Below are 27026 nucleotides of genomic sequence, written 5' to 3'. Positions count from 1 at the left end.
TGATTCCAAGGAAGATAGAACATAAGAAGAGACAAACTTGGACACCAAATACTCCAAATCCAAAGGCAAAACAAGCATGGAAACCAAAGAAGGAGGATATGAAGAGGAAGTCAATTCAAATCGTCGACAAGCCACGATCAACAAAAGCACGCGAACCGACACAACCCAAAACACGTAAAGCTTGGGTGCGCAAAGGTGAACTCTTTCCATGCCTAGTCATTCACACGTCACTTCATGCTTACGACAACTCTTCTTGGTATCTGGATAGTGGCTATTTTATTTTTATATAGATATATTAAAAAATAAAATATATAAATAAATATTAAATAATTTAGACCTGCTGCAGATCGTCACCGCGCTGCGCTACTGCCACGTGCGCGGCGTGGCGCACCGCGACGTCAAGCCGCAGAACCTGCTCCTCGCCCGTGACGGCGCGCTCAAGCTCTTCGACTTCGGGCTCGCCGCCCTCGCGAAGCAGCGCGGCCGCGACGGGCGCCTACGCACGGCGTGCGGGACCCTGGCCTACGCGGTACTGTTTATTAATGGCTCTGAGACTTTCTCTTGAGTTGGTTAGATGCCATAGGAGCTTTAATTTCATTTATTTATTGGAAGGGTCCATAGGATTAGTTTATTTTAACTGAACGAACATATATTTTTTCTACGGCATTTCATCCTCTCTCTCAGCTTCATTTTTTATATATATATATATATATTTCTTTTGAGATGCGCTTTGGATGCAAGATAGTAATCAGTGCTCATTTTGTGAAAACTGAGTTGCTTTTCCAAGATAAATTATGTGAGATTTGGACTGTGTTTGTAGAACTTATTAGTATGTAGCGAAAGAAGTTAACTTGAAAATGGATTTTTATTCCCCCTTATTTGTGTTAGTCCCCTGGATTATTTATCTGCGTATTAAATTGTAAAATGAAGTGAATCGTACACTTCTAGGGTTTTTCAAGCATGTGATAAATTTCTAGGTTTCACTTCTAATGCTACGGGTACGACGGGGTGCGCGCCGAAGCATGGTCGTGCGGGGTCATCCTCTTCGTGCTCCTCGCGGGACAGCTCCCCTTCGACGACGCCAACATCCCGCTCATGTCCCGGAGGATCCACCGGCGCGACTACGCGTTCCCGCCCTGGGTCTCCCCCCTTCTGCAACCACCTCATCTCCCTCTACGCGCGATGCCGCCTCCCCGTCGCCGCCCGCAAGATGTTCGACGAAATTCCCCAATTAAAATTTTCTATTTACATATATATATATATATAGAGAGAGAGAGAGAGAGAGAGAGATAGAGAGAGAGATAGATAGAATATATTCTCCTTTATCTTTTTTTTTTTTTTCCTTTCCAATTTTTTTTTAGTATGTGATTCACATACAAAAAAATAAAATTTAAATTTAACTTTAAATTTAAATACAACAATTAAAATTTTCTATTCAAACATATATATATATAGAGAGGAGAGAGAGAATTATAAAAATATTATATATAATAAAATATATATTTGTAAATAATATTATATATATTAGAGAGAGAAAGAGAGGGAGAGAGAGAATTATTTATATATATATATAATTATAAATTGAATTTTAAAAATCCAAATATTAAATTCTAAATATTGAAATTTCAATTTGATATATTAAAATTTAAATTTTAAGTTTCAACATTTTATATTCTAAATTTAAATTTAAATTTTGAATAATAAAATATTTTAAACTTTAAATATTTAGTTATTTATTTCGATTTTTTTTCGTAAATTTTTCGCTGCGAAGCGCGGGCCTTCACTCGTTGTAGATAAGTTGGTACAAATACAGACAAGAGAAATCAACACGTCTCCAGAGAATCCGTGTTTGCTGTTTTGGTCTGTGCAGAATGTTGTGTTGGCCACCATATTTGTTCGATCCACGCTACCGTTTCCGCTGTGTCAATCCCCTTGGCGATGGCCTTCTTTCCTCGGAACCATTTCCTGCAGCAGCCGCCGGCGCCGGCGCCGGCGCCTCCGCCCCCGCAGCCGTCTCCCTTTAGGTGCGCAAACCGCAACTCCAATTTTTCTCCACCTTGCGGTTCGTGCTATATCTCTTTCCCGCCATCATCCTCCTTTCCGTCAATGTCTAACTAGCCAGATGAAATCAGGAATTTCGTGCATGTTGATGGCGAGATCTCCGCTCCGATCGCGTTCTTCAATCCCGCGAGCTTCCAAGATCACGCGCAACCTACATGTACTATGGATCGTTCCCTTATCCCCTCCCTCCTTATCTTTTGTCGCCCAAAATTTCTAGGGTTTTTCCTTCCCATGATACCCAACTCTTCTCGGCATTCTTAATGGCGGCAGTGTTTAACGCCGTTGGTCTCGGCCCGGGCGCAGTCATGGGCGCAGCGGATGTGGGATCGAACGGCGGATGGGAGCTGAGCAGGAAGAGGCCCAAGGAGGAGAACTCGCAGATCTCGTCCATTGATTTCCTGCAGACGGGGTCGGTGTCCACCGGGCTGGGGCTATCCTTAGAAGACCGGCGTGTGGCCGCATCTTCCGGTGAGTCCCCCCTTCTCCTCCTTCCCATGATTGATGAGGATATCGGCCGAGAGGTCCAGCGAATGGATGCAGAGATGGATCGTTTCATCAAGGCCCAGGTCAGGCTTTCTCTCGTTTCAACTTCTTTGATTGTTGTTGTGATTTGCTTAATCTTTGATTCGATTACAAAGTGCCATACGTGTGGCGGTAGAGGCCAATCTGATGTGAAATGACCTAGAAGAAATGGATTTAACTGTGGGGGTTCTGGTGGAGACATGAAGCGACTTAGTGCTAGCTCTAATATTATGTTGCCTAAAGGACCAAGATACGAAAAGGCCCGCTAGCACACTTAACAGTATTACATATTATTATTGTAATGAATTTGCTCCTGCAGCTAAATCTGCTTTTAGGCTTCTGCTGGTTGGCAGTTTGATAATTTTGTGCTCTTATGTTTGACAGGATTGGGCCCCCCCCCCAAAAAAAAGAAAGGGGAAATAAGTTCCTATATGCTCCTACTATGCTTTCTTTCTTTGGGTCCTTCGTAGATTGTTGAATTGAGAATGTCACTCTCCTTTGAATTCTGAATCATACCTTCATTCTTTTCCTGTTATTATTTAAACTTCTATCAAGACATGCGACACTTCTTCAGTTGCGTGTTAGGAGATTCCGTGCAAAGAAAAGAGATAAAAGGATTCGCAAGATCATGAAATTGTATATTTAGGCTTCATATATGTGCCATCTTGAAGCTGTGCGTATTCTGAGGAATGGAGTGTTTCTGGAGTCACCATTTCACTGGGGATGTATATGCTAGGAGCCTTACCAGGTGCAGGATCAAAAGTTTTTTTCTAGGACAACACCTTTAACCTCTTATTTTACAGCCTACTTATTTTGTCTTGTAATTAAAACTTATGTTGATAAGTTTTATTTCATTTTCTCCGAACATATTACAAAATTCAGGACTTGCATCAAAACCTTTGTTCCACATACACAAAAACGAGATAGGAATGCTATACAACAAGGATAAAGCAATACAACAACCTCTAAAAAGAAATATATATTGGGATACAACACAAGAGGATATGGTTAAGAAAAAAGAAGAAAAATTCTATACAACGCAAGTGGATATGGCAATTGTTTTTGTTTTCTAACATATATATTATAATTTATAAGCCTTAATATGAAAAAATTGTTTATATTTAAGTTAAATTAATAATTTATCATAAACCTAGCAAGAAAGAGATTAAAGATATCCGTGTTAATCTTTAGGTTTATTTTATCGATCATGAATTGATGATGCATGTGTCAAAATGCTGGATAAACTCCTATACTAGGTGTTTGAATTTAGGCTACTTAAGGATTATTCCATCCCAAATTAGACCCTAAGGTATCGTTTGGTTCGGGGATAAGCAAAAAGTGGTTATTTCAGGGATAGGTATAAATTGAGGTATAAGCCGGGATTAGATCAATTTTACGTTTGGATGAAAATTGGGTTATTCCTGAGAATAAGAAAAATAGCGTTTGGTTAGGTAAGATGGAATAAGAAGAATAGTGGGTAGTTATAAATAAAAAATAATAATATTACCCTCTCATTATATTTGAATTTAAATTTTTAAATTTTAAATTTATATTTTTAATTTAAAATTTTAACTTTTAAATTTCAAATTTTNAAATTTAAAATTTTAAATTCAAATATTTATATTTTAAAATTTTTAAATAAGAATAGGGTGGGAACAATTAATAAAATTAATTTATTATAATAAAATTATAAATTTGATAAAAATAAATATTTTAATAAATTTATAAATTTTTTATTATTAATAAATTTATAATTTTTTTAAAATTTCTACTTAAACTTAAATTTAATAAAAATAATTTATTATAATATTTAAATATAATTTATTATAAAATTTATTATAATATTTAAGTATAAATAATATTATTAATATAGTACAATTAATAATTTTATAATAAAAAAATGTATTATAATATATAACATATTATATTTATATAATTTAGCTTTAATTCAATTCATAATTTTAATTAAGTTTGAAATTAAACATTGGAATAGCACTATTCTATTAAAATGGTGGAATAGCAAATTCCAAGCTATTCCGGAATAGTCGGGAATAGCGAGGTTTGACCGGGATAAAATATCCCGGCCAAAAATTATTTTGTTTGGCGGAATAGCGGGGATAACTTCCGTTATCCCCGCTTATACCGCCAACCAAACGGAGCCTAAGGCCCTGTTTGGTTGGGAAAGAGGATGGAATAAGGGTCTTATACTCTTATTCTCCTTGTTGACCCAAACAGGTTGGGGAATTGTAGTTCCCTTTTTAATGGGTTATCCCAGGAGAGCTCATTAATTGGGTGGGATAGTAGTTCCATCCTTTTGGGTGGAACTATTCCCCTATCTTATTCCACAACTAAATTAATAATTAAGCGAGTGAGGCTACTATGCTTCTGGAAGCACGGAGCCTTCCGTGCTTCCAGGTCGTTTTTCATATTGCGACTTTCGAATCGTCGATCGACTCCGTTAAACTTGATCTAGAGTATTTGAAGTACCTAGAAAATAAATTATGCGATTTTTCGATATTATTTGCCTAGTGAACGAAGGGGCTCAAAATTAACGGCTGAAAATAAAAATTTTACAAAACGTGATAACATGACATTAAAATTTTAGATCAAAGATATTCATCTTGTTTTATATAGTATAAAGAATTTTCTATTAAAATTTCACGTGATTTGGATATTTCTACACCGTTAAACTTGCAAACGGCTCACTACGGGCATTAAAATTAGTTGATTTTGAGCCCCTTCGATCACTAGGCAAATGATATCGAAAAATCATAAAATTTATTTTCTAGGTACTTCAAATACTCGAGATCAAGTTTAACGGAGCCGATCGACGATTCGAAAGTCGCAACATCGAAAACATCCTGGAAGCACGGAAGGCTTCGTGCTTCCAGAAGCATAGTAGCCTCACACTAATTAAGCTTATACATATTGCTAATTAATGTATTATATATTAACTTATTTACTAATTAGCTAACTAATGTAGAACTTATTTACTAATTAGCTAACTAAGTAATCACTTAACTTATTAAAATAATATGTAATTAATTATTTGAGAAATTAATTTTTTTTTTCCATAATCAACTGGCTAATTAAATAATTAATTAAATATTTTATGTGCTTATCCATTAAGTAGTATTTTTTGTTATTAAAGAGGAATTTACCCTATTCGAAGTATCCATTACATAATATTCATATTAATTAAAATAATTAATATGTTAACTAATGCAATTATTTGCTAACTAATTATCTAACTGATTAAATAGTTATGTGATTAAATAATTAATAAATCTAACTTATTTTTCATTGTCATTTAACTTATTATTGTGCTTCTCCATTATCTTGTACAATTTTTATAATTAATTAATTAATTAACTTATTAAATTATTACTTTATTAATAATTTAATATTTATTAAGTAAGTAAAATATTTCTATTTTAAAATACTAATCACTCATATTCCCTATATTCAAGCCTAACCATCCAAATTTTATTTCCCTTATTATTGGGACTAACTCTATTCTCATCAAACACAAAGTTAGTCTAGCTTTTGTTTATTCCAAAAGTTGTACTTGTATTAGGAACAAGCAAGAACAACTTATTCCCAAATCCCAACCAAATGATACCTAAAGATCCGTATCATCAAAGTATTCGCCAATTATCTTCCACTTTTAAATTTTAGAAATTTTGAATGCTTCCGTGAAATATCAACTTAGGGTGGCCATATAAAGATTCACGGGAGATTTTACAGTTTGCTTTTAGTGGACTTGACCTATGCAACCAGTGTGGGAAGGAATCAAACTAAATTACTTTGCCTTCTCTTTTTTCTGAACATTTTCATAAACTACTGACTGTCTAAAGGCTGATAAGTGACTTTGGCAATTCATTTGAGTTGACGAGCACTTTAAACTAAAATATAGTTCCTAACTTTCCAACTTGTGGACTGGACTTGGTTCTCTGAAATGAATGTGGAGACTTACTATACCATATTAATGTAGGTACGCCAATATAAATTGAAGATATTTCATGATAAGAAATGAGATGAACCAATTTGTTGGTCTTTTCTTATTGCAGTCACAGCATTGTTTGTCAGCATGTTAGGTTATCTTTTGGTATTAGAACATGAATCACATTTATATTTTTTTTTATTGACTGAAGGTTAAATCACATCAGCACTTCTTCTGAAGTATTTAAATAAACTTGGAATGCAATGGGATGCCTGTTTCATTCATAAAAGTGAAAGGAGTGAGGTATTGGAGAAAGAAAGGTTAAAAGTAGGAGGAAAAAAAGGAAAGAAAATAAAATAGAGGAGAGAGAGAAAGAAGAAAGGGATTGATAAAAGTGGGTTGAGAAGAAAACAGTATTAGACAAATCCTTCAGAAGTTTAGGTGTTTAATATTTTTTTTTGTTTTTTGTTATCATATGTATATATTGCTTGCTGAAACCTTATTTTGTCCATGGAATTGATTCTCCAGCTTAAGTAGGACTAAGATTGTAGCGATAAACACACACAGTTAAATTTTACTTGCCTAACATCTCTGATTATGGAACTAACTCTAATTAAGGGATTGATTTTGCAGCTATGGCTTAGTATTGTTTGTTGGATGGGTAAGCGGGAACTTAGTCTATCTTGATTGAAATGTGGGTTATGCTAATAGTTTAGGGTTGATATTTTACATGGACAATTTCCTCTAGGAAAGAATTTGGATAGTATAGAAAAAGTTTAATTACATTGAAAATTGTCGAAGGTGATACAAAAGTTTCACTTTAGTCCTTGAACGTTACATTTAATGGCCAAAGCTTCGTTGTGTAATGCAATGAAGTGTTGCTATGAGCATCAAATAAATGGCAGTCATAAAAGATAATGTGATTTTTATTGTGATATGATCGGGTATAGGCATAAACATATGTGATCATCATGTTGCTTCATCTAATATTAGCCGACTAGGATGCATTTTGTATTCTATGCCATTGTCTTTTGTAGTTGTTCATAGTGGGACATTATGTCACATGAAAAGTCTTGGTGTGTTGAATGTGACAAATTGAAGTCTAGTGACACAATGAATACTGTATAGTTGAGTGGCGTCTAATAGAATTTACCTAAAATAGAGATCTGTAACACCAACTAAAACTATTGTTATAGTTCTTGCTATTTGAGATCATTTGGTTCGGTTTGTTAATAATAAAGCACAGGGTAAGATTTGGCTCATAGGAGGATTAGATGGAAAGAGGATTTGGAAATAGAAGTATGGGCCTTAAATAGTTCTCCATAATACTTTATCAAATCAATAATGCTCTATATCGCTAAAGATGGGGTGATCGAAGTACTTAGCATTTGCTACCTATTTTCCTAGTAGGGCTGTCCAGGCATCTCGCTTGTTGCAAAATGGCTCATGTTAGGCTCGAATTTGCACCAGTTCATCTCACGCAATTAACAAGAGTTTTCTAGCTCGAAAAAGTGAACGAGTGAAACACAACCCAAGGTCATCTTGCTTGTGTTATCAACTCGGCTTATATAACTCAGTTTGAGTCGGCAAGTATCAACTAAAGGTGTAGATTTCTTTAGATAAACTGTGATGCTATCATCTTTACCATATAAGTTGTGCATGCATTGGGACATAAGGCTATATTTATATTGCATTTAAGGTTATATTTGTACAAAAAGAAAAAGAATAGAAATAATATCTCACAAAGAAAGGGTGAAAGGGGAGAAAGCTACCACATCTCACTATTTCTTGCACATTCATAGTCAAACCATATTAGACAAGACAATTCCATTTCATTCTTTTTCTAAGCATGCAAGAAATGTGAAAATGGTTGCCTTATGTCTTTTTCTCTTTTTAAGAATCGGAGAGAGGAAAATGGTCGCTTCGTTGTTGTTGAACTACTTTCTTGGCTACCTATTGAGTGCACTGTCACGCCCGGGTACCAGCGGAAGCATACCCGGTACATGCACAGACCCGTCATATACCTGCAGTATATAAGACTTCTACAAAATTATGTTAAACAAGAACAGATTGCAATAAGGTTCTAACACGATATCAGAGCAAAATACAAGTCAATAATATTACTATCAGAAGAAAATAAGTCTATACACTCCTGAATTTCCACTTTGCAGAGAAGTACCAAAACTGTAATCCCTGGTTCAAACGACATATACATCACAAGGTTACTCAAAATATAGGTACAATGGTAGTCTCTCTATACACGGGTACATCACCCTCGACCGTAGCATGAGTAGCAAGGTGATCGCCTAGTAAAACTTCAAGCTATGTCTAGCTAGACGCAACTCCCTTGCCGCAATCCCTAGCCTCTCTTGTAGTAGGTGGCTCTGTAAAAACAATAATAAAAAGGGCGTGAGAACTATTAAACAATAGTTCTCAGTGGGTAAGCCGCCAGCCTCGGCGAATTACACCACTAGGCTCATGATGTACTAATTAGAAAGTAGAAACAATTATAACATGAAAGTTTCATCAATGGTAATTGGTAAGGAATTATGTCATGCTGTCAAATATATCTATCAAGTAGAACAAGTAAGGTAATCGCAATAAATATAAATATGTCATGTAACTATACACTACTCAGTGATAATCAGTTATTTTTACCATTTAATACTTTGGTTTAATTCATAGGGACCTACTCAAGGTAGTCCAGCTTGCGCTGCGCCTAATGATCCCGTGGTAGTAAGCACTCCCCACGGCAATCCACTTCGGCACCTAATCCCGCACGGGCGAGCAATCTATCGCGTAGGCTAACTCCGAAGTACCGGCTTGTGGGGTGCGACCCTCACAAGCATGTGCGAATGAGCACAAGGGCAAGCAAGTTCAATTTACAATTTTCTAGTCCTTATTTATCATATTTCAAGTAAATGAAGCTTTCGCTTTCGACCCATAGGTCGCAGTAACCACTAGACGAATAAACTTGTATAGAACTGCTAATTACACGTATACCATAAAAGCTTGACAATATAAGTGTACTATCATTTAGTCGCAAGTAATTGTCCCTGTTCTCTACTTTAAAGAAACAGAATAGAGTCACTAGCTGACTAATATCCAGTTTAACTAACAGCCAATGCAGTTATATACTACAAGTAAGCTCATTGTCCAAGTACTCATCATGTAATAGCATCTTAACCCAAGTGCGCCTAATTAACAATTCTATAATAGCATAAAGAACATAGGGGAGCTTCACTTGCTCTGGTGAGGTCAAACCCACCTACTAGTCAACAGCTCTGGTCGAACTTCACAAACGAGGGTACTTTGATATCTCCAAGTTTCCCAATTTAAGATGCAGCTAGAATTTCCTGTAATTACAAGTTAAAGCACCTCAATTCAGTTCTCTAAGTCTCATTAAGTTGATGATGACAAAACCTACGGTGAACTAATTCTAAAATTGCATTGAAGCAATTATCAACATATTCCAATTTGACGGGATTCTCACCTCCTAATGCTGTAGCTTAAACCTCTTTATCAGTTCAAGTTAGTTCACCAAGTTCAACCTTCGAAAACTCTTTAAGAATCAATCAAAGGTGATTCATTCAGCTGCTGCGAACCTGCTGCCAACTCACTATAAAAAAACTGCATTGAAACTATTATTAAACATCCAATTTGATGAAATTCTCACCTAAATTTAAAATTTAAATCAGGGTTAATCCTCCACTTCGACTTGAATTATAGCACCCCAATCCAGTTTACAATCATCATTAAATTCAGCTCGAAGTGAATAACTGCTGCGATAAGAACTCAAAATCAGTATCTTAATACATCACTAATAAACTTAATCCATCTTTAATAGTGAAATTACTGAATTAATCACCTTTTCACAACTTCACCTTAACCTCCCCTCTGTTTAAGTAGAAGAATTACAGCCAACTAACTCCTTTTTAGCTGCTGAATTCGATCCCCAAACCTGCTGCAGTTACAACCCAAGAACTCACATCAACCTCATCCCTAGGTTCTAAACCAAAGAAAAGTTTAATAACTCACCTTATCAAGCTTAAGCCCAGTGATCTACTGAATTTAAGCTGCGAAAATCCTCTCCCAAGTCCACCTTTTTCTTCTCCACAGCTGATTTAAGTCCCCTAAGTTAGCAAACAACAATAGGAGAAGAGAAATAAGCTCAAACCCTTGATTCCCCTTTTAGAGAGAGAAAAAACCCTAGAGAGAGGAAGTGAGGAAGATGCAAAACCCTTTCTCTGAGCTCTAGTGACTCTCCCGCAGCTTCAGGAGTCAAGCTGGGTCATTTAAAGATAAGGTTGAGAGAAAATTACTATAAGACCTCTGCTGCCAGCCAACTGCTGCTGCTGATTCAGCTGCTACTGCTGATGCTGCTGCTTCAGCTGCTGCTGCAGCCTGCAGCTGCTAATGCTGCTGCTGCTGCCAGCAGCTGCTGCTGCTGCTGCTGCTGAATCTGCTGCTGCTGCTGAAGCTGCTGCTACTGCTGAATTGCAGAATTCTGCACTAGCAATGCTCTTTTGTGCTTCCGGCAGTCTGATCACCCTCAAACTTATCCACAAACTGTCTAAGAACCTTTAAAACTTGTGGGTACACTCCAATTACCAATCCCACTCTCTCGAACTTCACAATTTGCTAAGTTCAGAGTACTACATGCACACTTGTATCGTTGCTATCCTTGGCAACCTCATGAACGTCCTCAGTGTTGACGAAGTTTAACCACCACTTACCACTATGCTATTTGCTGTTTGGTAATGAAGGTTCCTCGCCTCTACCTTGGCCATGGTCGTGGTCATGCCATTCTCCTTCCAGCTTTGACTTCCCTCCAAGATGTCTTTTGTCAATCCCCGCCAAACACGACCTAGCTTGAGTCAACATCAAATCGATTTTGAGTTTGTCTTCCTTAGCTCATCGTGAGCTTGATCTAAATACGAGCTGGCTACCTCTAGTTTCGAGCATAGCTCGAGCTAGGCTAAGCTCACTTGGTTTCGTTCGTTTAAACCCGTACTTCCCGAGATTCTAATTTCTTAGTTGAATTGCCATGTGCCTTAGTGAAGCACGCACTATCAGAGTATAGCATCAATTAGCGACGAAGGCATTTACAACAATTCTTTTATCTCAAATGATGAAATTGGGAACTTATAGCTCAAAAAGTTTGTCATTTCATAAGTAGCTCTGTGTTTACATATGCATGGTATCCTGAGAGACAGTGGAAATAGTCCGAAGGGCATTTCTTGTTTGACTTATTAATGCAATTATTTTATGCAAATTAAAAGTGAGAAACTTCTATGTGCCGGTTCCCCCTTGCTAAAGCTCTTGAAAATCTGCCTAAAAATCATTCTGATTGACAAATATATTTTGTTTCAAAGTTAATAATTCTCTCGCACTAAAATTAGTTCCAAAAATACTATTATAATTTTCTCCAAAACAATATCCATACTAGTAGAATAGCCATTTTTGGCCTCATTTCTTCCAATTATGCCTTCTCTCTTACATTGAAATACCTTTCCACTCCTATATCACCCATGTATTTTTTTAATGTCCATTTTATGCTTGTAAGATTAAAATTTTTTAATTTTAATTTAACATGATAAACTTCAACTATCGGATCTAATCTGATGGATGACAGATATAGTATGTGATGTAGGACGGAGTATGGGGTCCTGCGTTTTAGAGGTCTACAAAATATGATTTATAATTTTGAAAGCTTTTCAAAATTTTGGAGATTTTTCAAATATTTTTTTGAATGTTTTTTAATTTTTAGAAATTTTCATAATAAAAAAAATGAAAATTGAAAAAATAGAAAAATAAAAAAAACGAAAGAAAAAAGAATAATCTGGACTCACTCTTGAATCGAAGTCATTTCGGGACTAGACTCACTCCAGGGCGATGCATTTGCGAAGGAAAAAAGATTTCTCGTGCACCAAAGCTCCGGATCATCTTTATTAATTTATTAATATCATTGTCTTCTTCATACAATAAAGATCTACATCTTATTTATACTATCCTTAGCCTTAGATACACATAACCAACTTCGGATTTGATCTTATCCTAAATAACTAATTAAAACAACCTTATTTGGAGGTTAACTAAAAAATAAAAATCTAAAACCAATAAGAAAATAGCTAAAATTCCTCATTTAACTAACTAAAAGATATGCTCAACAAATCTAATCTAATTAAAAAAACGATGAACTAAATCGGTTTAATCCGATCAACATTGGTTTAAGCCTGTTTTGCATCAATCACTTCCGCTGCGCAGGATCTCGCCCTCGAGATCAGTTGGATTTGCAAGGTGATAGGAAACAATCAAGTGTGTAGAATAAAGTTATGTAGCCCAATGCCTGCATGTCGAACAACTTGTAGCATTTTAGTTTCTGGCTTAGTGTTGACATAGGGATGACTGATAAGTCGATGAGGCTTCATAAGAATTGATATTAACGAGGAAAGTGGTTCGGTACAATTAAAAGCTCACGTATGGAGGACTCATATTGCTGGGGTAATGAAGGTAACTCGATTTATAATCTTACCTCTTTAACACGCTCATCTACCTTGGCTTCGTGATTTAACTGCAGATGCTCAAATTCTAACTCGGTCACATTTGGAAATTCTTTGCAATCTGATGGTGTGGATGGAATTGGATTAGAATTGTCGACTCCCAAATGTGTTACAGGTGGTGTACTCTGTAGAGTAATTAGGGTCTCCAGTTGAAATTTTAGTTGGATCCATCGATATTCATATCTGATCTTATCTATCAATTGAAACTCATCTTCAGCAATTTTAGCCCCATCTTCAATATTTTTCAATCTTCTTTCTTTTTCCTTTAAAAATATTTTGTTAAAATCAAGTTGAGATACTTGCATTTGTCTATACCACCATCTCAAGTCATCTAGTATTTCTATTTGAATATCATTTTTTTTTCTCTCAAAATATGATCTTTGATCATACAACTATTCATCAAATTCGACTCTTGTTATCTCGCATATTTCTTTTAGTGACTCAATAGGAATTGCTTTTCTTCTACCATACTTTTGAAAACTTTTTAAAGACATTCTTTTGCATCCATAATGTTTATTCTTGTTTCTTTTTACACTACCTTCATTTTTTTTTCTCCACACTTTTTCTTTCCTATTTTTTACTCCAATCTTTTTTTTCATATTATTTTTTCTCACTTTTTTTTTTTAAAATTCTCACCCTGTTTTCTTCCATAAGCCCAAAACTTTTGATGAAATTGAACTGTCAAATAGCCTAAACTGATACCAAATTTGATGTAGGATAAGATATAGTCCTACGTTTTAGAGGTCTCCAAAATATATTTTTATAATTTTGAAAGTTTTTCAGAATTTTAGAGATTTTTGAAATATTTTTTTTGAATATGTTTTTTTTTAATTTTTTAGAAATTTTCGTAATTTAAAAAAATATGAGAATTAAAAAAATAGAAGAATTTAAAAAAAAGAAAAAAAAAGAAAAGATAATCATGACTTACTCTTGAACTGAACTCACTTCGGGACAAGACTCATTCCAGGACGACGCACTTATGAAGGAAAAAAAGATTGCTTGTGCACTAAAGCTCCAAATCATCTTTATTAATTTATTAATATAGTCTTCTTTATACAATAAAGATCGACATCTTATTTACAGTAATCCTTAAGACTTAGATACATATAACCAACTTTGGATTTGATCTTATCTTAAATAACTAATTAAAACAACCTTATTTAGAGGTTAACTAAAAAATAAAAATCTAAAACCAATAAGAAAATAGCTAAAATTCCTCATTTAACTAACTAAAAGATATGCTCAACAAATCTAATCTAATTAAAAAAACGATGAACTAAATCGGTTTAATCCGATCAACATTGGTTTAAGCCTGTTTTGCATCAATCACTTCCGCTGCGCAGGATCTCGCCCTCGAGATCAGTTGGATTTGCAAGGTGATAGGAAACAATCAAGTGTGTAGAATAAAGCTATGTAGCCCAATGCCTGCATGTTGAACAACTTGTATCATTTTAGTTTCTGGCTTAGTGTTGACATAGGGATGATTGATAAGTCGATGAGGCTTCATAAGAATTGATATTAACGAGGAAAGTGGTTCGGTACAATTAAAAGCTCACGTATGGAGGACTCATATTGCTGGGGTAATGAGGGTAACTCGATTTATAATCTTACCTCTTTAACACGCTCATCTACCTTGGCTTCGTGATTTAACTGCAGATGCTCAAATTCTAACTCGGTCACATTTGGAAATTCTTTGCAATCTGATGGTGTGGATGGAATTGGATTAGAATTGTCGACTCCCAACTGTGTTACAGGTGGTGTACTCTGTAGAGTAATTAGGGTCTCCAGTTGAAATTTTAGTTGGATCCATCGATATTCATATCTGATCTTATCTATCAATTGAAAATCATTTTCAGCAATTTTAGCCCCATCTTCAATATTTTTCAATCTTCTTTCTTTTTCCTTTAAAAATATTTTGTTAAAATCAAGTTGAGATACTTGCATTTGTCTATACCACCATCTCAAGTCATCTAGTATTTCTATTTGAATATCATTTTTTTTTCTCTCAAAATATGATCTTTGATCATACAACTATTCATCAAATTCGACTCTTGTTATCTCGCATATTTCTTTTAGTGACTCAATAGGAATTGCTTTTCTTCTACCATACTTTTGAAAACTTTTTAAAGACATTCTTTTGCATCCATAATGTTTATTCTTGTTTCTTTTTACACTACCTTCATTTTTTTTTCTCCACACTTTTTCTTTCCTATTTTTTACTCCAATCTTTTTTTTCATATTATTTTTTCTCACTTTTTTTTTTTAAAATTCTCACCCTGTTTTCTTCCATAAGCCCAAAACTTTTGATGAAATTGAACTGTCAAATAGCCTAAACTGATACCAAATTTGATGTAGGATAAGATATAGTCCTACGTTTTAGAGGTCTCCAAAATATATTTTTATAATTTTGAAAGTTTTTCAGAATTTTAGAGATTTTTGAAATATTTTTTTTGAATATGTTTTTTTTTAATTTTTTAGAAATTTTCGTAATTTAAAAAAATATGAGAATTAAAAAAATAGAAGAATTTAAAAAAAAGAAAAAAAAAGAAAAGATAATCATGACTTACTCTTGAACTGAACTCACTTCGGGACAAGACTCATTCCAGGACGACGCACTTATGAAGGAAAAAAAGATTGCTTGTGCACTAAAGCTCCAAATCATCTTTATTAATTTATTAATATAGTCTTCTTTATACAATAAAGATCGACATCTTATTTACAGTAATCCTTAAGACTTAGATACATATAACCAACTTTGGATTTGATCTTATCTTAAATAACTAATTAAAACAACCTTATTTAGAGGTTAACTAAAAAATAAAAATCTAAAACCAATAAGAGGATAGCTAAAAATCCTGATTTCACTAACTAAAAGATATGCTCAAATTTAATCTAATTAAAAAAAAATGATGAACTAAATCGGTTTAATTCGATCAACATTGGTTTAGGCCTGTTCTGCATTAGTATGTCTTTTCTTTACCGAAATTACCCTTAACATTAATATAACCTTTCACACTATTCTGCTTCCAATGCTTCAAAATTTGATGTCGTCATCGATCTGGACCAATAGCACTCACCAAATCAAAACCGTTAAAAATATATCCGATAGGTCAAACTTCACCAATCCACAAATCTACATGCTTCTTTCCTCTCGTGAAAAATTCCAAAACCCTTTGCCCTGATATTTGACTTTTTTTTTCTTCCCTCTCTAATTCCCCCAACGGCCCCCAAGTTGCCAGTTCCAATAACCCTAATATTGGGGGATCATGAAGCCCACGATCTGGTGCATGACATGGTATACATTGTGAAGCAGATTAACGGGCGCATCTACAAGATGCATAACATTCTCAAGATCTTGTCACGCCCTGGGGCCGATTTTAAAAACCTTTTTATAATGGATACAATTTTAAAAAATCAGAGTTGCGAAAAACATGCCATTCTATTTTATTTTTTGAAATCTACCTGGCCCACGTGACGTACAGACTGACCACAAATACAAAGTTTCTCTATCCACTTGGACAGTCTCTTTTGTATTTGCACGGCGTACCAACAATAACATCAGGATCACAACCACAATTTACATTCACCAATCCACAAACAATTCATGCGATGTGTCACGCCTCGGGGTCTCGTTTTGATTTAAACTAAAGCGGAAGTGCCAAATTTTTTTTTTTTAAACCTTGATCCCCAGGGTATGCCAGATCCACCACAAATACATGGAGTCCACTGTTGATCCGTCGGAGGAGGAAAGCAATGTCGCAGCGCCTCCCCGAAGGATATCTGAAACCAGATTAAAGAGAAGAGGAGAAAAGAACACAATTTTTATGTAGAAGAGTCTATATATTAATTCTCTCTAAACTGGAATGATTTACAAGAGCCAGTAGGACCCCTATTTATAGCCTTCTGGCTTACAAGAAGATAAGAACAAAATAACAACTTTATTCTTATTCTAACCGAAGTAGCTGAAACCACCTCGATCTTATCCTAACCGAATTAGTTAGAACCAACTCGATCCACATCCTAACCGAATTAGTTGGAATCCTCTTGGATCCATATCTTAACAGAATTAGTTGTAACCGTCTTCGCCTTATCCTAACCGAAGTAGTTGGAACGATCACCGCCTTACTCGCAACGATTGAGACTTATCCGGATAGTTTGATCGTCCCGGATCGTGGCTCCCCAAATTTGAGAGGAACCAGCACCTGCTGGATCTAGAACTGCAAGTGAGGAAACTGAGTTTCCCTAGCTTCCTTAATGAACCATTTAGCGGCACTCGGCTTTTGACCTTTCCGTCCAACACGGAAAGATTCACGTTCATCTTTGCGTGTCGTCGTGACCTTGCGTTCTAGGATAGTATCCTCAGCTAGTCGCTTTTCGTGTTCTACCATGATATCTTCCACGGATGGTAGTACTTCTCCGGATTCATCGTCCAGCATTGATGGCTCGAAAGACTTTAGGTTCTCAACATTGACGACCGAATATATCCTCATGTATTTGGGCAACTCTAATTGATAAGCATTCTCACCAATTCTGTTTAGGATCTTGAAAGGTCCATAACGAATGGGTTTAAGTTTCTTACCCTCGCCTTTCAAGCGCTCTTTGTTGAGATGGAGTCAGACCAGATCATCCTTTTGGAAGTCGTCTTTCACTCGATGTCGATCATGTCGCTCTTTATACTTCTGCTGAGATTTTTGTAGTTGTCGCTCCACCTCGCTATGCACTTTCTAAATGCTCTCTAAGAAACGTTGTGCCTTTGCCAGTACATTTTCCTCGGTGGTCTGCGGTTGCTCCATCGTGAAGGCCAAGTCGAATGGGCTTGGTGGTAAATAACGCAAGCACACCTCAAAAGGAGTCTTGCCAGTGGAACTGTGTATAGCTCGATTGAACGCGAACTGCAAGCATGGAAGGCTCTCGTCCCAAGTCTTGGGATGTCGAGCATTATATCCTCGCAGCAGATGTACAACGATTCGATTGACTACTTCTGCTTGACCATCGGTTTGAGGATGGAAAGCCGTGCTTCGTTGTAGCTTTGTATCCATCATGAACCACAAAGATCGCCAAAAGTTGCTTAGAAAATGGCTATCACGGTTAGACACAATCGAGGTTGGTAGTCGAAAATGTGTCCAAACGTGTTGGAAGAATAGCTGCTCAGTTTCCTCGCCGGTGATTGTCTTCTTGCACGGTACCAGTACTATCATCTCGGAGAATCGATTGACCACCACATAAAGGTAGTCGTGTCCTCGTCAGGTCCTCGGGAAGCCTCCTAAGAAATCCATGGAGATACTCTCCCAAGGACGAGTCGGCACCGAAAGAGGGGTATAGAGGCCCACCTTCTGATTTGCGGGCTTGGATGTACAGCATAAGACACATTCTTTAACAAATCGCGCCACATCGTTTTGCATGTGAGGCCAATAGACGTAGCGCTGGAGATTCTGCAAGGTTTTGTTCACTCCGAAGTGACCCGCCACTTTCGAGGTATGGGCTTCTCGGATCCATTGTACTCGATTGCCATCTTTTGGTACACATAGCAGTGCATCCTTGTACAGTAGGCCGCCTTGCAAGACAAACTCAGTAGGACGTCTTGCTTCGATATCAGCCAGTGCTCCTTGAAAATCTGAGTCTTCTTTGCATATAAGCTTGCATACTCATGAAAATCTAGCTGAACTTGTATGAATGTTGACAAGCAAAGTGCCGCCACTGGTGGTCGTGATAAAATATAAGGCAGTTTGTTGTGAGCGCTTCTTTTGTACTTAATCACCAGATTGAACTGCTGCAAGTACGTCATCCATTTCATGTGACGCGCCTGTTGCAATTTTGATTGCGTTTGGAGGTATTAAAGCGGACGGTGGTCTGTATGCACCACTATCTCTTTTCCTAGGAGATTGACCCGCCAATACTTCACCGCTTGATGTAGTGACAAGAGTTCCTTGTCATAGGTCGGGTAGTTCTTTTGAGCTCCCTGGAATATCTCGGAGTAATATGCAATAGGCCGACCATCTTGCATCAAGACAGCCCCCATGGCGTATCTTGATGCATCCGCCTCCAACTCGAAGGGTCGTTGCAGATTTGGTAGCGCAAGAACAGGCGCCTCGCATATCTTTCGTTGCAAAAGTCGGAACGTGTCCTCATGTTTCGAACTCCATTCGAACTTTTGGTTGGCCTTCGTTAGTGCATGTAGAGGGGCAGCAAGGACAAAAAAGTGTTGAATAAACTTTCGGACAAATTGACAAGATGAAGCTCCGCACATCCGTCACATTTTTGGGCCTAGGCCATTCCTTGATGGCCCTGACCTTGTAGGGGTCGATCTGAAGCTCGCCGCCGCCCACCACGAACCCGAGATACACCAGGCTTTGCTTGTTGTACTCACACTTTTTAGGGTTTAAGCGGAGTTGGTGTTCCTCGAGCAGCATGAAGACCTTCTTGACATGCGCCAGATGCTCCTCCCATGATCGACTGTAGATGAGGATGTCGTCGAGGTAGACAATCACGAAGTCATCAAGGAAGGGACGTAGAACATCATTCATCAGTCGCATAAAAGTGGCTGGTGCATTGCAAAGGTCGAATGGCATGACGAGCCATTCAAACAAGCCTTGTCGAGTCTTGAATGCGGTCTTCCATGTGTCATCCTCTCGAATCCGGACCTGATGATAGCCGAAATTCAGGTCTAGTTTGGTGAAGTAGCGAGCGTGCTTCAGTTGGTCCAAGAGATCATCGATCCGTGGTAAGAGGTACCGATTCTTGATGGTGATTTTGTTGAGGACGCGGTAGTCGATACACATTCGCCACCCGCCATCTTTCTTTGGCACCAACACGATCGGGGAGCCATAGGGGGAGCTACTCAGTTTGATAGCACCACTCTCGAGTAACTCAGTCACCTGTCGCTTTATCTTCTTTTTCTCCACCACCGAGTTTCGGTGCATGCTGAGATTCGGTAACGGAGCGTTGCTGATCAATTAGATCTCATATTCCACGGCTCGCTTTGGTGGCAGTCCTTGGATTTCTTGAAACAGATCCTGATGCTCGCCAGTCAATTTAGCTATGTCATCAGTTCTTTCCTTACATGCTAGGCTCAATACCTTGTTGTTTGCCTTCTCAGATATAATTGGCCGAATGACCAGTAAGGCAAACTTCTGACATGCATTGATCATTCTCTTGGTCTGGGAAGCGATTACCAGGTCTACAGTTGTTGATAATGGCTCTGTGGTGAACAAAAATTTTTGTCCATCCTTAATAAATTGGTATTGCTGAGGACGACGGAAGAAGGTGGCGTCACGGTCCCATAGGTAGGGATTGTCGAAAATGAGGTTGCAAATATTCAGCGGCACAACCTCGCACAGCATTTCATCGATGTAGACGCCGGTTATCGCAAACTTCACCTTGCACTGGCGATCGATCTTCATCTCAATGTTGCTGATAATCTACCCTAATGGATATGGGTGTGGATGTGGTGTGGTCGACAAACCTATTCTTTGAACTAGGTTCTCCGAGATCAAGTTCTTTTGGCTGCTAAGATTGATGATGGCATCGATCACCTTATTTTTGACTTGAACTCAAAAAGTGAACAATTCCTCTCTCTTATCAGTCGGATTTGACGGGCACAGGCTTGTCTCCTTCGCCATAGCCATTAGAGACAAGCTAGTGTCCGCTTGATCAATCCGTCCGATTAAGGTAGGAGCATCACTTGTCGATCCCGCCAATGTCGTTACCGTTGTGCATTTACCACGATCGTCCTTCTTCTTTGGTCTCATCTCTAGATGGAGTTTCCAGCATCGATCCTTGACATGTCCTGTGACTTTACAGTGATCTTAATACAAATCAGGATTAGAGGACCCTTTCTTTTTAGAGCCTTTCTTTTTGAACTTTTTTGAGCCCTCAGTAAACTCTAGATGGCTTCTCCCTACGAGATGGTTTGTTATTTCGTTCAATCGCCATGGTTGTTTGGCTGGCCGAGGCGATATTACGGACACCGAAGAGACGAAGCTTATCATTGATGCGCTCCTGTAGGCCCGCGGTCTATTTACGAAAAATCTGTGGATCGTCGAGGGAGATGCCAAGCGACAAGGCTTGTCGTCGGAAGTCGGTGGTGTAGTCCTACACTGTCTGGTCACGTCTTTGGCGCAGGACATGCCACCGCTTCCATCGCTCTTCTTCATATCCCATAGGGTAGAACTCCTGGCAAATCAGTCGTTTAAACTGATTCCAGGTGAACTCCTCGTTGGCGGTAGTTTGGAGAGTGGCCTTCCAACAAGTCAAAGCATGACCTACAAGTTTTAGTTTTGCGAAGTTACCGTTTCTGCGTTGCTATAGTTGTAAAGGTCGAAGTACGTCTCCAGTTGGTCAAGCTAGGCGTCCAGCTTTTTGGCGTCGACAACATCGTCGTAGTTGGGGATCTCGATCTTGGCCTCAACCTTAAATGGTTTTGGCCTCTCTTCTGCAATCGACGGAGCTATACTTCCGTCATCGTCGGAATCGTTGTTGTCTCGCACACCCGAGGTATTCTCGGCAGTGCCCTTCATTGGCGTCACACGCGCCTTTGGAGGAGTTCCTGCGAGCCGACCGCTCTTCTCCACCGGCATTGCCGATGGTGCTGCAGATTGGGTCCTGATCCAATTTAAAACGGTCTTCATGTCGTCGGACAGTGCAGCGACCTTGGTGGCAAGGTCGGATGGCGTCGCTATCCGCTCATCTGCAGACATGGTAGATGCACTCTTCGTTCTCCTCGTCGATGGCTTGCGGAAGATGTCGAGGACGGAGAGTTGTTCGCCGGCAGCTTTGTAGACGCTTTTGGTTCGCACCATACACCAGGGTCAAATGCTCTGATACCGCTTGATCCGTCGGAGGAGGAAAGCAATGTCGCAGCGCCTCCTCGAAGGATATCTGAAACCAGATTAAAGAGAAGAGAAGAGAAAAGAACACAATTTTTATGTAGAAAAGTCTGTATATTAATTCTCTGTAAACTGGAATGATTTACAAGAGCCAGTAGGGCCCCTATTTATAGCCTTCCGGCTTACAAAAAGATGAGAACAAAATAAGAACTTTATTCTTATTCTAACCGAAGTAGTTGAAACCACCTCGATCTTATCCTAACCGAATTAATTAGAACAAACTCGATCCACATCCTAACCGAATTAGTTGGAACCCTCTCGGATCCATATCTTAACAGAATTAGTTGTAACCATCTCCGCCTTATCCTAACCGAAGTAGTTGGAATGATCTCCGCCTTACCCGCAACGATTGAACTTATCCGGATAGTTTGATCGTCCCGGATCAACTGTCACATGGACAGAGTCTCCCCTGTATTTGCATGGCGTCGCACAAGTACAAGATACAATTTTACTATACCAAATACAACCACACATATGAACATCCACAGATAAGCATACACCATTCACAACCATATTTATTTCATCACAAATATTCATAAATTCATATCTATCAGTTTAAAATGTTTCATACCCGAAAACTTGTTTTGAAATACTAAAAGTCATGAAATAAAACTTTTTCAAAATCGTTTCCTACACAAAAACCCTTTTATTTAAAACACGCTATACCATGAGGGGTAGAAAACCGTTTTCATCTCAAAGAAAACCATTAAGTTCTTTAATTCATTTATCCAAGTAAACAAAAATCAATTGAACCAATATGTCTAAGTCGTATCATCAGAAATAAAGAGAGTAGCAACTAAACTAAACAAACCGGGTCGGAAGCTCTATCGGCAGCTACGAACGCGTCTCAACCCTCACCGCCCACAATATTTGAAAAATGGTAGGGGAGGAGAGAACATGTAAACATGAGGAGTACTCACCGGATCAGAAAGAGATAAATAAGGTCATGAGCAGATATAACAAATACAGTAGCCATAAACTGAGAGGAAGTAGAACAATAACAGAAAATATAACTACCGTTACTGTAAGGAAGAACTGAATGCATACATGGATATCAAAACAATGGTAGCAAGACAAGTGTAAAGAAAGAACTATATGTATACATGCAACAACTGCTACTATAGTCATATGCGTCAACCGGACGTGTAGACCAAATATACCCAATCTAAAATCTGTGCTCTGTTGGTCCGCACCGTAGACCTCAAGCGTGTGCCCACTGCCACTCTACCATGCATATAACCCAGTTCTGACCGTTGGGCTCACGATTGGCACCTGCAACCACTTTTCCGGAAAAGAACACCTAGCTGTGGTGGATCAGACCGCTGGTGTTCGTGAAATGCGAACGAGTCTCGGGCGATCAATGCTGATATGCTCAATAGCCAACCGTCGGCAACCAGTCGACAATCACTGACCCTTGGGGCAAACCGACCAATAGGTCATCAAACTGTAAGGAAGCACAAGAACCGACCACTCATGTCAACTAGAATGAGACAACTCAACATCCTTCCAAAAGTATGCAAGTATTGCTCAATGTCACTAAATGTATATGCAAGAACCGACCAGTAGGTCACACGAATGTCACATCATGTATCACTGGAATCCAGAACTATCATCAGCTACTAGCCGACAATCCTATCCCTTAGGGTACACTGACCTCAAAGGTCATCAAACAGTGAAAGTCACGAAACCGACCGACAAGGTCACATAATGTCAAATGACGGATCTGTGTAAACTATAATCATCCGTTGGCACTATCCGACAATCCCACCCTACAGGGTATACCGACCTCAAAGGTCATCGAACGACAGGAGTCAAGGAACTGATGTATAGATCACAATACTGGATACCAGAATTGACCAACTAGGTCACGGATCTCGCAGGCAATCATAAACCAGCTCTACTTCTACTTATGATACTAGACATGTAAACAACCAAGTAGAGCGTAACAAGAATAACAAAGGTGCTAGGCTCAACATGATATATATATGCGCAGGATAGTAACAAGAGAGCAGGGATAAGAAGATGTCACCGGCGTGCACCATTGTATCGATTTCGGATCGAAGTACCCACTTGTAAGAATAGTGTGCCTGTTTCCTGACTGCGAAAGAACGTCAACTGGACCTAAGGAGGGTCTATCAGGTTAGTATCTAATCCCCATATATGAAACACTACTCACAAACCCACCTGCAAAAACCCATGGGAATCGATTTCCCAAAACCGATTACCGTAACTCACCGGAAATTCCGAAAATCGCACTGGGACTCCGCCGGGACCTACGAACTGTCTCGGAATTCACCGACTCGTGCTACGAGTTACCCGCTGCCACTAAACACCATTATTTGTGTGTCCTGGCAGCAAACACAAGATCTCGCCTCCAAACAATCATCGTTGGGTAATCGTTCGAACATCTCTGATACCAATGTTGGTATTCGGTTAAATCGAATCGGGTGCGCCCATAATCGGGCTCGATCTGACGGTTATTATGTTATCTAATTAGATTAGGATTAATTTCGCTTTTAAATTGGAAAGCTATTTAGAGATAAAATCTAATCATATCAGGATAATAATTAATAACCGATTTGGCCTTATCACTTACGCTATTAGGATTTTGAAATCCCTTATAAATATACGGGCGATCCCACATAAAACGATGAACGAACTAACGGAAAAAGAACGAGAATAAGAAAATGAAAGACAGAAACCACATCCTCCATTAACCTATTATTCTAGAGGGACTTGAACGGTGGATTTGCGATCGTGCTCGTTTGTAGTTCGATCCACCGCGGGTTCGGAGCGTTAGAAAACCTTCAAGGACGATCCGAGGACACGTGAATCAATCTCTACGATCCGGGCTCGTCGCGTTGTAGCGCTAATCGCTTCCGCAAAAAGGTACGAACGAATACTTCCGCTGCGTTCCACATTGGTATCATAGCCATATTAGGTTGATATCGTGCCCTAGATCAACTTTTTACCGAGATTACATGCGTCAAAATTAGATCAATCATGTTTTAGATTTTTTCTTGCATGTATGTGAGCGTTAATGGCGGATTTTTCAAAAGTGGATATCTTTGCTTGATTTTCTCACATCATAAAGCACCGATGTTGTAGATTAGATCTACAAAATTTGATTTAATTTGGTTTTGTATTTTTGGAGGAAAACGAAACCCTAAATCGGAACTTTGGGGGTGGCTTGTTTGATGTGTGATGCATATCCCATTGGGAAATTTACATGATTTGGAAGAGCTCCTCACAAGCTTTCCATCGATTTTTTTTTTTTTTTGCATGATTGGGAGTTCGAAATCATCTGTAATGATTTTTTGAATTCGATCTAATCTTTTATTAAAAAAAAAATTACTGTTCGATGGATGGCACGCGGCTTGGAGCTGCGTGGGCGCACAGGCGGGCCGATTAGGCCGCGTTGGGCTGCGCCGATCGCGACGGTCGCATCGGGCCGCGCGGGCCGCACGGGCCGTTGCGGGCCACGAGTCCCGACGAAGGGCCATGCGGGAGCGCGGGCGTGCCGCCTACTCGCCGCCACGCAAGCCACGGCGCGCTTGCCGTGCCTGGGCCCTGCGGCAACGTGCGGGCCGGCAACGCGCGCCGAGGCGGCGCAACCGCACGCAGGCCACTCGCGGCAGCGCACTGGGCACCGCACCTGGCGAGGCCACCGCAGGTTGCACGTGTCCGCTGGCCAGGGAGAAAAGCAAGAACACAACACAACGACGATCTGAGAGCAAGACAGAGCAACAAACAACACAAACAAAAAGCGGGCGTGTAGGCCACGAAGGCCTAATAACGCAGTCCAAACGCTGGCTGTGTCCCACACAGACTGAGAAGCACGGAAGACACGCACCGGGCAACACACACGAAACACTTCAGAGCCAGGCGGAAGCTGCGGGTTGCGCTCTGCGCGAGTCCGGCGGGCCGCAAGAACAAGAACCACATAACCGCGAGGCCGTGCGAAGGCCCGGCGCGGGCACAGCAAGCTGCGCCGTCGCCGCGCGTAGTCCAGCGCCCGGCAAGCAGGCCGCGCGTGCGGGCTAGCGCGCGCAAGCGAAGCAACGAGCGAGCTCGCAGCCCGCACGCGCCTACAGAATTTTTTTTTGTTTTTTTTCTTTTGTTTATTTTTTTTTTTAATAAACAATTTTCTTTTAGCATATTATATGGTTTAAATATGCATTTGTGATATATAATGCATGCATTTATTATGATGAATATTATGATATGCCTTTTATGATATATAGATATATTTTTTGCATAATATAATTTTTTATGCATGCCTTGTCAAGTGGGAGTTTTTTTTTAATTTTATTTTTTGGTAGAGTATAATATATGCTTTAACTCCCAAATATTTTGTACATCTTAATTAAATAATTTAAAAATTCTGACATATGGTGTGTGATGTGATTATGAGCATAGCAAAATTTTCCTTTACGCATCTATGGTCTAATTTTTAATTTATTTAATTAGAGATGCGGCAAAATTGAATGCATGTATCGTGTGCTAATATGAAAATGTTTTTTTCTGCGCATTGTATAAACTTGGGTAAGAAAATGGTCCAACCCACAGAGAGCACTAGTGCCCAGGCTCATCAAGATAAGGAAGCCTATAATAATTGGCTTAAAAAGGATCGCATTGCTCGCATCATGTTGCTGAGCAGTATGCAGAATGATCTTTTGTACAAGTGTGAGCAGTATTCGACTGCGTATGACATGTGGAAGGCTCTCAAAGCAAAATTTGGTGCAACTTCGGCTACAAGGTTGCGCAGTCTGACTATGCGTTTTGACAGTTATAAGAAGCGTGCCGATCAGACTATGAAACAGCACGTGAGAATAATGTCAAACATGATTCGCGAGTTAAAGTTGGCTGGCGGCACCTTGACAGATGAGCAGCAGATCCAAGCTATGATTCGCTCCCTTCCCAATTCGTGGGAACATATGTGAGTGAATTTGACCCATAATGAAAATATCAAAACTTTTGAGGATATTGCGCGGCATTTGGAGTTGGAGGAGGAGCGCCTTGAGGCTGTTAAAACTCCAACTGCTAATGCTA

The 27026-nt window shown here is 38.9% G+C and overlaps 1 protein-coding gene across 1 annotated transcript in view; it reads left to right on the top strand.

The window, feature by feature from the left end:
- LOC109721299 (probable BOI-related E3 ubiquitin-protein ligase 3) overlaps positions 1866 to 27026 on the top strand; it is a 47691-nt gene continuing 22530 nt past the window's right edge. The window contains exons 1-3 of the mRNA XM_020248831.1: positions 1866 to 2024; positions 2133 to 2218; positions 2332 to 2627. Coding sequence (XP_020104420.1) covers positions 1939 to 2024; positions 2133 to 2218; positions 2332 to 2627 — 468 coding nt within the window. The 5' untranslated portion in view covers positions 1866 to 1938. The remainder of the gene's footprint in view (positions 2025 to 2132; positions 2219 to 2331; positions 2628 to 27026) is intronic.

Source organism: Ananas comosus, linkage group 15 (genome assembly GCF_001540865.1).
Source record: "Ananas comosus cultivar F153 linkage group 15, ASM154086v1, whole genome shotgun sequence".
NCBI lineage: Eukaryota > Viridiplantae > Streptophyta > Magnoliopsida > Poales > Bromeliaceae > Ananas > Ananas comosus.
The sequence above is the reverse complement of the archived record's forward strand: the minus strand, read 5'-3'. Positions and strand labels throughout refer to the sequence as shown.